Raw genomic sequence first — 13,970 nt, 5'->3', positions numbered from 1 at the left:
AATATCTATTCTCTCTATATAAATCACCCTGTCAAGTTGCTATGGTGAAGGCAACCCAAAAGGACCATGCACAATCGGGTCAAGTACTTACCAAATATAGTTACAGCCTTAGACACTAATCCAACAGTCTCCCACTTGGATAAGTCTAGTAACTATAAACGCAAACACAATCCGATTAGTAATCATAGCTCTCAAAGACGCTATCAACTCTGATCTTATCAGTAACCTGTCCTTTAGATAAGGGATCGTACAGTCCTCTATTTTGATATCGTGCAGACGATTTCATGAAACATTGTCATACTTATTGTCTAGCAACTATTTTCTCGATCTCAGATTTATTTGACATAGAATTTAATTGAACACATCAATTCAGTCCTGATCGGGCCTGGCACATAAGTCAAATCAAATCATCGAGCGACCGTGATATCGCTTTTACCCTCTTAGGATAAAAGTAACAGATAAACTTCGAATTATATGCATTTACTTATCGACTAATCAACTATACACAACAATGCGTTTTATGACATCAATTTACTGATACAGTTTCGCATTATCAATGTACAACCAATTAGTAAATAATAAACCATATATCTAGGTTTTAAGACCATATGATATTATCGTCTTGCGATCACCCCAAAGTGATTCCAGCAAGCGCGAGTTTATTCCAATGCTCAAAACTTGTTCATAAGCACTCATGAACGTTGCAGCAAACCTTTGCTATGTCTAATACCATTTAGACAATCTACACACCAATTCATGACAATCTTCATTCATACCTACTTCCAACATATGAACGATTGTGGACAGTTTGAATAATTCGATTATTCTTAATAACCTCAATAATTCTGGAAGTCAAAACATGCAAAGTGAAACAATAGCTAAACAATTAACATAAGATAGTAACTTTACTTATAAACAATACTCTTTTATTTAATCATCAAATGTCAATTACATTTACCTATTACATGTTTCTAAAACTATCTAATCTAAACTAATATCATCCTTCAGCCCAAAACTCCTAGCATGCTGCAAGTGCTTAACCCTGCTCAGTCCCTTCATAAGCGGATCTGTTGGATTATCTTCTGATGATATCCTCTTAACCACGAGGTGTCCTTCTTTTACTCGATGTCTAATAAAGTGATATTTTCTGTCGATATGCCGAGATCTACCATGATCCCTCGGTTCCTTGGTCAAGGCAACCGCTCCTTCATTATCACAGAAAATTTCCATGGGCTCCTATATAGCAGGCACAACTCCAAGATTGCCAATGAAGTTCTTCAACCATATTGCCTCCTTTGACGCTTCGCTCGTTGCAATATACTCTGATTCGCACGTTGAATCAGCTACAGTTTCCTGTTTGAAACTTTTCCAAGTTACCGCTCCTCCATTATGGGTAAATACCCATCCCGACTGCGAACGGTAGTTGTCCCTGTCGGTCTGGAAACTGGCGTCACTATACCCTCGCACCTTTAAGTCGTCACTCCCTCCGAGGACTAGAAACAATTCCTTGGTCCTCTGAAGGTACTTAAGGGTGTTCTTGACCGCAATCCAATGCGCTCTTCCAGGATTCCCTTGATATCTACTGACCATGCTCAAAGAAAAGGCCACATCAGGACGAGTACAAGTCATAGCATACATGATTGAGCCAACTGCGGAAGTGTAAGGTACTCGGCTCATCTCAACTATCTCGGCTTCAGTACTCGAACTTTGAGTCTTACTCAACTTTGTATCGGTAGTTCTCCCTTCTTCGAGTTCTCCATACTAAAACGTTTTAGTACCTTATCTAAGTAAGTATTCTGACTAAGTCCTATTAGTCTCTTACTTCTTTCTCTCACTATCCTTATTCCCAAAATATAGGAATCCTCTACGAGGTCCTTCATAGCGATGCACTTCCCGAGCCAGGACTTTACCTCCTGCAGAGTCGGGATGTCGTTTCCTATGAGCAATATGTCATCGACATACAAAACGAGAAAGCTTACTATGCTCCCATTGGCTTTGACATATACACATAATTCATCTTCGCTTCGTACAAATCCAAACTCTTTGACTTTCTCATCAAAGCAAAGATTCCATTTGCGAGATGCTTTCTTAAGTCCATAAATGGACTTCTCAATCTTGCACACTCTATTTGGATGCTTCGGATCGACAAAACCCTCTGGCTGAGCCATGTAAACATCCTCAACCAGCTTCCCATTAAGGAAAGCGGTCTTGACATCCATTTTCCATATCTCATAATCATGAAATACGGAAATGGCTAGCATCACCCTAATAGATTTTATCTTAGCAACTGGTGAGAAGGTCTCATCATAGTCAACTCCGGGAGTTTGAGTAAAGCCCTTTGCCACCAGTCGTGCCTTATATGTGTGCACATTCCCATCCACGTCGGTCTTCTTCTTGAAGATCCATTTGCACCCAACTGTCTTACGTCCGGGCACATTGTCAACTAAATTCCAAACTTGGTTGTCATACATGGATTGAATCTCGTGTCCATCGCCTCTTTCCATTTTGCAGACTCCGGGCCTGCCATGGCTTCCTTATAGCAATTAGGTTCATCTAGATTTATTAGTGTACTATCACTAATATACGTGTCCCCTTCAGTAGTAATATGAAAACCATACAACTAGGGTTGAACTCTAACTCTTTTGGAATGTATAAGAGGTAAGGACTTGTCAATTGGTTCAACCGGAGTTTCCTCCTCGGGTTGAGCGCCAGCGGTAGAGGTTCCTTCATCACTCGACTCTTGAATCTCTTCAAGATCGATCTGCCTCCCACTGTCTCCTTGGTTTATGATTTCTCGTTCTCGGAAAACCCCTCTTCTTGCTACGAAGACAACATTGTCACTCGGTCTATAGAAGAGATATCCAAAGGATTTCTGTGGGTAGCCGATGAAAATACATTGCTCACTACAAGGTTCAAGCTTTTCATGAGTTTCTCGTCTTACGAAAACTTCACAACCCCAAACCTTGATATGTGCCAACGAGGGAGCTTTCCCTGTCCACATCTCGTGAGCTGTTTTTGCAACCTTCTTAGTAGGGACTCGGTTAAGGATATGGGCGGCAGTCTCTAAGGAATACCCCCAAAATGAGATAGGTAGTGAAGCACGACTCAACATAGAACGAACCATGTCTAACAAGGTTCAATTGCGCCTTTCTGCCACACCATTTAACTGCGGTGTCCTAGGTGGCGTCAATTGCGAAACTATTCTGCATTCCTTAAGATAGTCGTGGAATTCAAGACTTAGGTACTCTCCTCCTCGATCGGATCGAAGCATCTTGATCTTCCTGCCCAATTGATTCTCCACTTCATTCTTGAACTCTTTGAATTTTTCAAACGTTTCAGACTTGTTCTTGATTAAGTAAATACACCCATATCTACTATAATCATCGGTGAAAGTCACGTAGAAGCGGTTTCCATCCTTTGTGGTGGATCTAAAGGGCCCACATACATCGGTATGTATGAGATCCAATAAACCCTCACCCCTCTCACAAGTGCCAGTGAAGGGTGACTTGGTCATCTTCCCAAGTAAACAAGATTCGCACGTGTCATCTTCCCTAAGGTCGAATGACTCCAACACTCCATCCTTTTGGAGTTGGGCTATGCGTTTCTTTTTGACATGTCCAAGACGACAATGCCACAAAGATGCTTTATCCACACTATTGGAAGAATCCATACACAACACATCATTTCCTAGGTTATCTACAACCATAACAGTTTCATAAATTCCATTACAAGGCATTGCTTCAAAGTATAAAACACCATTTAGATAAGCATAAATAGAACCATTCATATTATTAAACGAATATCTAAATCCTTGTTTAAACAAACCATGAAATGAAATGATGTTTCTTGCCATATCTGGCGAGTAGCAATAATTATTTAAATCTAAACCTAATCCATTACTAAGCACTAAAGAATACACTCCAATCTTGGTGACAGGAGACGATCTTCTGTTTCCCATGATTAGATTTATTCTTCCTTACTCCACAACTCTATCTCTTCTTAGTCCCTGCAAATCAGAACAAATGTGGTAACCACATCCTGTATCAAGAACCCAATAAATAGTATGAGATGAATCATTAGATTTAATTGTGTATATACCTGCAAAAGATGGCTTGATCATTCCATCCTTGATGGCTTACAGATATTCCGGGCAACTTCTCTTCCAATGCCCTATTTTGTGGCAATGATGGCACTCTGCCTCCTTCGGGTTAGGGTTGGGCTTAGCAGGATCAACCTTAGTCCCACTTGAAGAGGAACCATCTTGGGACTTTCCCTTGTAGTGGATCTTTGATAGAGCCTTCTTCTTCTTGCCCCTTCCCTGCCCTATAGCCAAAACAGGAGCAGTGGTTGGTGCGGGAGTTGGTGCAACAGACTTTTCCTTTAGGTTGCTCTCAGCAGTCCTTAGGAGTCCTTGGAGTTTGCTTAGGGTGACCTCTTCCTTGTTCATGTGGTAGGTCATCCTAAATTGGTTGTAGCATGAAGGCAAGGAGTGAAGAACAATGTCGATGGCCAAATCCTCCCCGAAGTTAACATTTAACTTGCGAAGACGATCAACATATCTTTGTATCTTTTGCAAGTGCACGGTTAACGATTCTCCACTTCCCATCTTGGCGGTGATCATGTTGGTGATGATCTCATAGCGCTCTTGCCTCGCGCTTTGGTGGTACCTCTTCATCAAGTCTTAATGCATTTCATAGGGATACATGTCCTCATAGGACTTTTGGAATTCTTGGTTCATAGTGGCTATCATGATGCAATGGACTTTCGTTGCATCACATTCGTGTGTCTCAAAGACAACCATCTCTTCGGGAGTAGCGATTTTCGGGTTGACCTTCTCGACCTTTTCGTCAAGGACATACTCTTTGTCCTCGTAGCGTGCAATGGTGGAATGTATCTTATCCATTCGCTAAAGTTCGTACCATCGAAGGTCACCTTTTGGCAAAGACTCATTAACGTGAATGAGTTAGCAACAGCTTTGTTTGCATTCGACATCTACAATTAGAAAGGACAAAGTTTGATTAGAATTGGATCCCTAATTAAACACCCAAAATGAAAAATTAGGGCTAGGACCCAACAACATTATTTACATATTAGAAAAGGGATGCCGTAATTCAACATGCAAATAATTTGGAGGTAAGTGAATGACGATTCACTAATTCTTCACCTTGAAAACATAACCTTAAGTTTTTATTGAGAATTCCTAGATTTTCTTTGAGATTCATTGAACCTTTCAATGGCATGTTTAAATTTCGATATGCCCCTCTAGTTTGTGATTGGGATACCGAGGATCACAAAGCGGGTGTGAATAACCATGCAAATCTACACGGTGCCTTCATTGTTACAATCACCGATTCGATGGGCTGGTAAACCACACACGCTCCATCGAACTATGATAAACAATGAATCACCCTTTGTCACCTTTTCTTAGAACCAATTAGTGTGCTGGTAAACCACACACGCTCCACTAACTTCTTAGCAGGGGTGAAAAGTGCAATTTCATGGGATTGCATCAATTCGCTTTTCCTAAAGTAGCTAAGATTAGGAGTTTTATAAAATAGTTTAGTTACTTTATAAATTCATTATACTTATTAATGAGGAGAGTTAGTTGCCCTATCCTACCCGTTCGGCTAACGACCCTCCACCAGTCAAGCAAGCGGTAGGTGGGAGTGTACACCCATTAAGCGCCATTTTATAGGCAGCAACCTTATACCCACCTTATAGACCGGCTTCATGAATGAGACCTACTAACAGTAAGACTAGCATTTTAATTTTACTTATATATTTATTAATCTTTTAATAATATAATAGTATAGGGTTGAATTTTAAACTTGTAAAATTCTAGGGGTTGAAATTTAAATTCTTCTAAATTAAACTATTAATCACCAAATTCAAATTTCAAAACTTTCGGGATAAATATTGAACTTTTCAAAACAATAGGGATCAAATAATAAATAATTCAAATTAAACAATTAATTTCATAATTATCTATATTTGACCTAATCCAATTTTAGTCATTGGATAATTACCAAATAATCTTAAATAGTCCATATTTATCATATAAATAATTAATATTCACAAGATTTGAAATTATCTATTCTTATGTCAAGGATAATCATTAAATTAGGTTAAAATTCAGATTTATACTTAATAAAACGATTTAGGTGTCAATCCAAGACAAAACAACAATAAAATCCCGAATTATCCTCTGTCTAACACTGGGACTCGCCGAGTCAAGCTTTGGACTTGCCGAGTCCAGACACTGACTCGCCGAGTTGGGTCAGACAAAGGTGAAGAAAAACGATTTTCAGCAAGCAAAATAGTTAAGCATCACATTCAATTGAAACCAATCATGGCTCTGATACCAATGATTGGTTTTAGACATAAGAACTTTCCTATGTGCACATACAAACCCTAAAGCTTGGATCTAGGTTTCTCTAATTGAACATGCAATATATCCAATACTTTCTTGGCTAGATCTAATGTAAACTAACAATCAAAACATGTGAAAACATATATAGAATAATACCTTGAGTTACTTGCTTGAAACCTTCTTCTTCTTGGAGCTTAGAGTCATAATTGCCACTCCTCTAATGGCTTACAAACACCAACTAGGAAGAAGATGATTTGAGAGAGGTAAGGAAGAGGTAAATCGGCTCTAGGGTTACTCCAATAACAAGGTGGTCGATTTCCACAACCCCAAGGGTCTATTTATACTGTGAGCTCCTAGGGTTTCACCCTAAAACCCTAATTGGATAACTTAGCCTCAAAGCAATCCAATATACCTTCTAGATAAGGACTTGGACGATTTCTAGGTGATCCATATCCCTAAAATCATCCACCCCATATCCATAAGGATTCTTAGCTCAAAATACAACTATCACACATTTGACAGTTTATACCCCTTTCTTCAATTAATCTCTTTAAGTCACCAAATTAATTCCTAATTAATTTATGACTTATATTAATCAAATAATATTATTATTCCTTTAACATATTATTCTTATAACACATTAATAATAATATATCTTCTCTCTATATAAATCACCCTGTCAAGTTGCTATGGTGAAGGCAACCCAAAAGGACCATGCACAATCGGGTCAAGTACTTACCAAATATAGTTACAGCCTTAGACACTAATCCAACAAACACTACTGCCCCTAATTCAAGTTCATGTGTGGTGTAGTTGACCTCGTGAGTCTTAAGTTGTCTTGAGGCGTAGGCAATGACATTTCACCATTGCATGAGTACGCAACCTAGACCCTGCTTGGTCGTATCGCAATAGACCACAAAGTCTTCTGTTCCTTCTGGAAGGGACAAGATCAGAGCACTGCATAAAGCTTGCTTTAGCGTCTGGACGAAAGTTTCTGGTTTACCCCCCCCCCCCCCCCAAGTTGAAGGTCACTCATTTCATATTCAGGGTAGTAAGTGGCTTTACGATGTTGGAAAAGTTCTCTATGAACCTTTAGTAGTAGCCAAAAAGGCCCAAACACTGGTGGATTTCTGTTGGTGTCCTTGGCGCTTCCCAGTTTTCAATTGTCTTGATTTTGGAGGGATCCACATGTATCCCTTCCTTGTTGACTACGTGTCCCAAGAAGTCCACCTTTCGAATCCAAAATTCACATTTTGAAAACTTTGCATACATTTTCTACGCCCTTAGCGTCTCCAAGACTTGTCGCAGATGTTGACTATGCTCTTCCTTACTTCGTGAATATATTAGTATGTCATCGATGAGCACTATCACGAATTTACCTAGGTAAGGTCGGTATACGCAGTTCATTAGATCCATGAACACCGCGGGTGCATTAGTCCATCCAAATGGCATCACAACAAACTCATAGTGACCGTAACGAGTCCTAAATGTCATCTTAGGAATATCTTCCTCTTGTACTCGGAGCTGATGGTACCCCAACCTTAGATAGATTTTCAAGAATTAGCTTGATCCTTAGAGTTGGTCAAACTAATCGTCAATTCAGGTTAGGGGATATCGGTTCTTGACGATGAGCTCGTTCAACTCCCGATAGCCAACGCACATACGGAATGATCCGTCTTTCTTCTTTACGAATAGGATTGGTTCTCCCCAAGGTGAGAAGCTTGGTCAGATGAATCCTTTACTTAGCAGTTCATTCAGTTGATTGGACAATTCCTGCATATCTGTCGGGGATAAACGATATGGTGATTTGGCTATGGGGGTGGCTCCAGAAATCAAGTCGATTCTGAACTCGACTTGTCGCACGGGTGGTACTCCCGGAAGGTCTTCTGGGAATATGTCGGGAAAATTACATACTTCTGGAATATCCTTGATGTCCTTCACTTCTCTATTCTCATCAACAATGTGGGCAAGGAATGTGTGGTACTTCTTGTGCAGGTACTTTTGAGCCTTGATGCAAGAGACGATTCGGAGGTTTATGTCGGTTTTGTTACCATAGATGACAAGGGTTTCGTTATTTGGTAAGTTAAGTTGAACGACCCTTTCGTAACACATGATATTGGCATGGTGAGCGCTTAACCAATCCATGCCAATGATCACATCAAAGCTTCCTATTGTAACAGGCGTTAGGTCGATTTGCAAGGAGTGATTGTTTAGGGTTAGGGTGCATCCTATGTATATGTTTTTGGTGCTTTTAGTTTTTCCATTAGCCATCTCTATTGTGAATATTTCATTGAGTGATTGAGGTTTTTGTTTGAGTATGTGTTTAAACTTGTGGCTCATGAAACTCCAATCCGCACCACTATCAAAAAGTATCCATGCATACGAGTTATTGAGGAGAAACGTACCGGTAACCAAAACGGGGTCCTTCATCGCTTCCTCATGCTTTATTGTCAAGACCATTCCCATGCCTACGACATTATTATTAGTTGCCTTTAGGCACTCCCTTTTGAAATGTCCCGTCTCTCCACATCCATAACACGCCTGACTCACCCCAACTTTAGTGGCTTGGGTGGTATGTTGAGTTGGCGCCTTACAGAAACAAGCAGTATGCCCTTCCCTGTTATAGTTGTTGCAGTGCATCTCCCGACAATCTCCATTGTGATGGAAGTTGCACTTGTTGCATTTAGGCAGATTCCCAACATATTGTTTAGTTGGTGTTGGGGCAGTAGGGATTGTGGTGGCAAGGACTACCACAGTTTGTGGTCTTCTGAGAGGATCTTGAGTCGGTTGGCCCTTTTTCTTGTTCCAGAACTTTTTCTTGTTATCTACCCTTTTTGGTTGATCAGGTGAGGGTGTCATAATGCCCTGGCAGACTCCATGGTCAACAAGCCTATGTGCCAAACGTTTGGCAATGTCGTAGGTGGTTGGGTTAGCATATACAACCATTCCTTGAATCTGGGGGGATAGTCCACAGATGTAGCGTTCCACATTCTTGTCTTTCATGGTGACCATCCCAGGGCACAGAACTGCCAAGTCGTTGAACCTAGCAGTATAGGCAATCACTTTAGATCCCGTCATTGTATGTTTCCATAGCTCTTGTTCTGATTTCTGAATTTCTCCCTTCAGGTAGTACTCATCTAACATCATGACCTTCAGATCTTCCCAACTCATAAAGTTGGCCACAACGAGAGTCAGGGTTTTAACATGGCCATTCCACCAGGATAAGGCTGCATCGGCAAAAGTGCAAGCTGCGTACTTGACTTTACATTTATTTGGGCATGAACAGACTTCAAACACATATTCAATTTTCTCAACCCATTTTGTTAAGGTGATGACATTGCCGTCGCCATGAAAAGTCTTGGGCTTGTAGTTCATGAAATCCTTGTAGGAGCATACTTGTTGGTGTCCTTGGCTTTCGCCATGATTGGAACTGTTGGCACTGTTCCCGTTCCCATTTCTGTTTATGTTTTCGTTTATGCCATTAGCGCTATGTTGTGCCATGACGGTTGCCACAACGGCTTGGAATGTAGTCGGGTCCACCCGTGGAATTGGTGTTGGTGGAACTGCTGGTGTTATGCCAGCACGTCGGTTACTTCTTCATGGTGGCATTCTTCTACCCTAGGGATTAGAGATGGAATGACAGTAAGTCCTCGATAATAGCTATATGTCGTGTATTATCGAAATAGAACATCTTAGTTATATGTTTGTTATGTCTCGCCTTTATTGTAACTTGTAAACATTTCATAAATTTTTAATATAATAAGTAAACAATTGCATAACAATTTATGAATTTAATAGTAAAACCTGTAACACTCCGAATCAGGTATTACTCTTTAGACCCTTGAAATTGAAAATATGACATAAAAGGTCCCTTAGTACACGGTGCGTACTCCAAGAGTACGCTTAGTGTACTAAGGATGCATGAACGCGGAGGGTGGCCGCGTACCTAATTTTATTTAAACACCCTTAAGCCTCTTGGACCAAACCCTAATCAACCTTCATAGTCTCATTTCGCCCTTCTACACCAGGGATACCTTGTGAGAGTTTTTTTGAGCTTAAGGAGTGTATTTGTGACCATTTTCGAGTTCATCCAAGAAGAAGGAATTGCTAAGAAAGCTAGGAGTGGCATTGGGCTTCAAGAATATGCATCTAGATCACCTTGAAGAGCTTATAGAGGTGTAAAGCTTTGATCTTGCCATCTTATTCATTAGATCTAGCTAGGGTTTTGTATATTGTCCCTTTAGTTGGTTTTTGACCTTCTCTTGAGAGCTGAGCAACTCCAGACACTGAAATGGTTAGATCTGAGCTTTGCGAGCATGCTAAATGCATAAAGGTGCTAGCTTGAAGAGTATATAGACTCCATGCATGAGTTTGAAGCTTTATATGAAGTCCCAATGTGGAGAATGAAGTTTTTAAGTCCCATATAGCATGCAAGGGTGTAAAGTTGCCAACTTTATGTCCTAGGACGTCTTAATGAGCTTGGATCTAATATCGGACGTAAGAACATCAAGTATTAAGCACTTAATGGAATAAGGTGCTTAATCTGTTTGTACATTGGGCGTAACTTAGAGTACACAACACGTACATCTAAGGGACTTAGTACGCTATGCGTACCAAGGTGGTACGTAAGGTGTACGCACCTCATATGGGCTCGCACTTGTTTTGGGCTTATAAGCCTTTGGGCCTTAATTAGTCATTGGGCCAGGTCACATTTTGAGTTAGTGGGTCAGCTTATTTGTTTTGAGCCATGCTTACTATGATTGGGCTTTAATGGTCCATTAGGCCCATTAATGATTTTGGACATGGACTTTGGGCCCATTAGCAAATGAATACTTTTTGGGCCATTATGAAAGGACTTGGAGTTTGGGTTCTTCAATTGGATTATGTTCAGCCCTAACCTTGGGTAATGGTATTATTGTTCAACATGGGTGGTTACAGACTGTTAGGAGAGTAGCTTTTGGATTCAACAGATAAAGGTGAGTCTCCTCACCATACTAATGGGTCTAAGGCACCAAGGCCGACCCATTTTATGATATGTGGTACACTAGCTGAAGTTGTATTATGTGGCATGATAGTTGGTTATGTGCTAGGAAGTATGTTAGTTGTATATGTGGTATGCTTGTATGGAAGACCATGGGAGAGCCCATGACACCTGGATGTAAGACTATGTGGAGAGCCCATGGATTTCCTATTAAAGACCATGGGAGAGCCCATGACACATGGATGTAAGACCATGTGGAGAGCCCATGGATTTCCTATAAAAGACCACGGGGGAGCCCATGAAACTTAGGTGTAAGACCATATGGGGTGCCCATGGCATCCTAGAGTAAGATCTTGGGGAGCCCATGACATCCCTATATGTTGTATGCATGGCTTGTATGGTTTATGTAGTTGTTATAGCTAATATGGATTATGTGGTTATGTGGATTGAATGAGGTATGCTCTGGGGAACTCACTAAGCTTCATGCTTATAGTTTTGTTTATGGTTTCAGGTATCATCATTTTGGAAAGGAAGGGCTCAGCTTGATCGTAGCGCACACACATATGTTTTTCCTCATTATGTGATTTTGGGATGAACTCTGATAAATGTTTTTAATTAACAATGTTTTGGAATACTTGGATTAAAAGATATTTGTGTTTTGACTATAATACAAATGAAATTTTTACCCTTGATTTTTGGGTCGTTATAGTACCCAATGAAATAAAATGCAAACCATTTCATTGATAATGTTTCATAGTAGTACATAGTTTTGGAAAATTGACCTTCATGGAGGTCTACCTGAAATCTAAAATAAAATCAGCAACATAGCGACCCTTAGAATAGTGTAATCACTTATTCACAGGGTCGGACCTACATACATGAGGGAGTAGCACCAACGCTTACTCACAAGACCAAGTCTATAACAAAATTTGAGTAGCATAAACACTACTCATGGCGAGTGACATCCTTCGGACCTCGAAGTTTGGCTATGAATGCTCTTATCTCCTTTGTTTCCTCCATGGCCTCCTCAGCTTGGCGCTCTGCCTCGATCATCCTCTACTCCATGTCGGCATGCATGTCTATGATCTCCTTAACCTCGGCTCGGGTAGTCGTGACATCATCCAGAAGACAATCGATAATCTTGCGTGTCTGATCATGATCTTCGTCTAGACGAAAAAATCGGGTGGCGGCGTCCTTAGCAGTGGCACCAACATCTAGGATCTGGCTGGTAGACGCCTTAACATCCTCCTCAAGGTGCAAAATGTGGCAAATCATGACAGGGAGAGCCCTGTCGACTAAACCATTGTTATAGTGAGACTTAGGTGCATCAGTTTAAGAATGTGACTTGGAGGATTCGGGAGGATTACTGAGGAAAATATGGACATGTGTGGAAGGTAGTATTGGGCCCGTACTATTGAAAGCACATGATCCATACTCGAATCGGTAAGAGTCTTGGAGAATCTGAGAAGCTTCGTGGAGGAGAATCCTTGAGTATTTTTTGACCAGTGGTTTTGTGTTTTTTCAGTTTAGAGATGAGCACTCAGGGAGGTGGTCGAGGTCCGGGTTCCAAATCAGGTGCGAGTGATAAGTCGATTAGCAAGTCGATGTGGGAGTTTATCTCGTCGGAGATTACTCGCAGTATTTTGGAGCAGACCCCTGTGATATTTGGTTCAATCAAGGAAGGGATTCAGAGGTATGGCATATTCGTCTTTGGGTCTTTCAGGCCGAGATTGTTGCAGGGTTGTTGAGGGATCATCTGGAGCCCGAAGCTTATGGATCTCGGGGATCCTTCTGGAAAAAGGATCTTATTGTTGGCTTGAGTCACCTGGGATCAGAGGTGGGTTATGCACCTTGTCTTAAGGAGAGGATACCATATGATTGGATCACTATGGAGATTTCACGAGCCTTGCGCGAGGAGTTACCCAACATCTTTGGGTGTGTCATTGATAGATTGTTCGCTAAGTTCCAGGATCGGATCGTGATTGTTCAGGCGATTGACAGGGTAATCCGGGTAACTCAAGAGAAGAAGATTGGTTTGGATGGACAACTGGGGAAGATGAAGCGGGAAAATGGTTTGTGTCGGTGAACCAAGCAGTTGGGTGTGGCTGCAGCAAGTGTCAGACACCCGGGGGTCGTCGCGGTTGTTCGCAACAGGTCTCAGTGTAGGTGCGGTTGGAAGGGTCGCCTCCGCTGAGAATGCACATTGGAAGTAGAGTTGTGCCATCGTTGCAAGTTATTTTAGGGTGAATTGCCCCCGCATAGAGGTTAGGGCTGATCAAGATTCATCGCAGGTACTTCCGCAGGAAGTCAAGATCAAGCCGTAATAGATCCCTGATATATAATTTGAATTCCGCTTTCTGTAATGAAATTATGGTGTAATTACTCTTAATCAGCAGTTGTATTTGCTTTGAAATCTCATTGAGTTTTGGGTAAGTGTATCTATGGGTTTATTCCTCTACTTGTATGTGGATTGTAATTTCAAGAAATATCATATGCCCATTGCATACCATGAACTGTTAGTGGATTAGAAGAGGGTTATATCTAGTATAGAGAAATCCAAGTGTCCGGTTGTTATTTAGGTACACCTGGAGTGGTACACCTGTCAGAAAATTCTCGGGT

At 41.0% G+C, this 13,970-nt stretch overlaps 1 protein-coding gene across 1 annotated transcript; it reads right to left on the bottom strand.

Moving 5' to 3' along the window:
* Positions 1 to 8,095: 8,095 nt before the first annotated feature.
* On the bottom strand, positions 8,096 to 9,871 carry LOC145063803 (uncharacterized). Its single transcript, XM_079011385.1, has 2 exons — positions 9,045 to 9,871; positions 8,096 to 8,987 (listed from the first exon to the last, which is right to left on the bottom strand). The coding sequence occupies exons 1-2, from the start codon at positions 9,869 to 9,871 to the stop codon at positions 8,096 to 8,098; spliced, it is 1,719 nt and encodes a 572-aa protein (XP_078867511.1).
* Positions 9,872 to 13,970: the final 4,099 nt, after the last annotated feature.

Source organism: Lactuca serriola, chromosome 7 (genome assembly GCF_051521515.1).
Source record: "Lactuca serriola cultivar US96UC23 chromosome 7, Lser_US96UC23_V15, whole genome shotgun sequence".
NCBI classification, from domain to species: domain Eukaryota; kingdom Viridiplantae; phylum Streptophyta; class Magnoliopsida; order Asterales; family Asteraceae; genus Lactuca; species Lactuca serriola.
This window is presented reverse-complemented; position numbering and strand designations above follow the sequence as displayed.

Excerpts from the sequence above, each read along its gene's own strand:
- LOC145063803 (XM_079011385.1), bottom strand. The coding sequence starts at position 9,871 with ATGGCACAACATAGCGCTAATGGCATAAACGAAAACATAAACAGAAAT. Across the intron at positions 8,988-9,044 it reads AATCTGCCTAAATGCAACAA|GGAAGGGCATACTGCTTGTT; the intron begins GTGCAACTTCCA and ends CAACTATAACAG.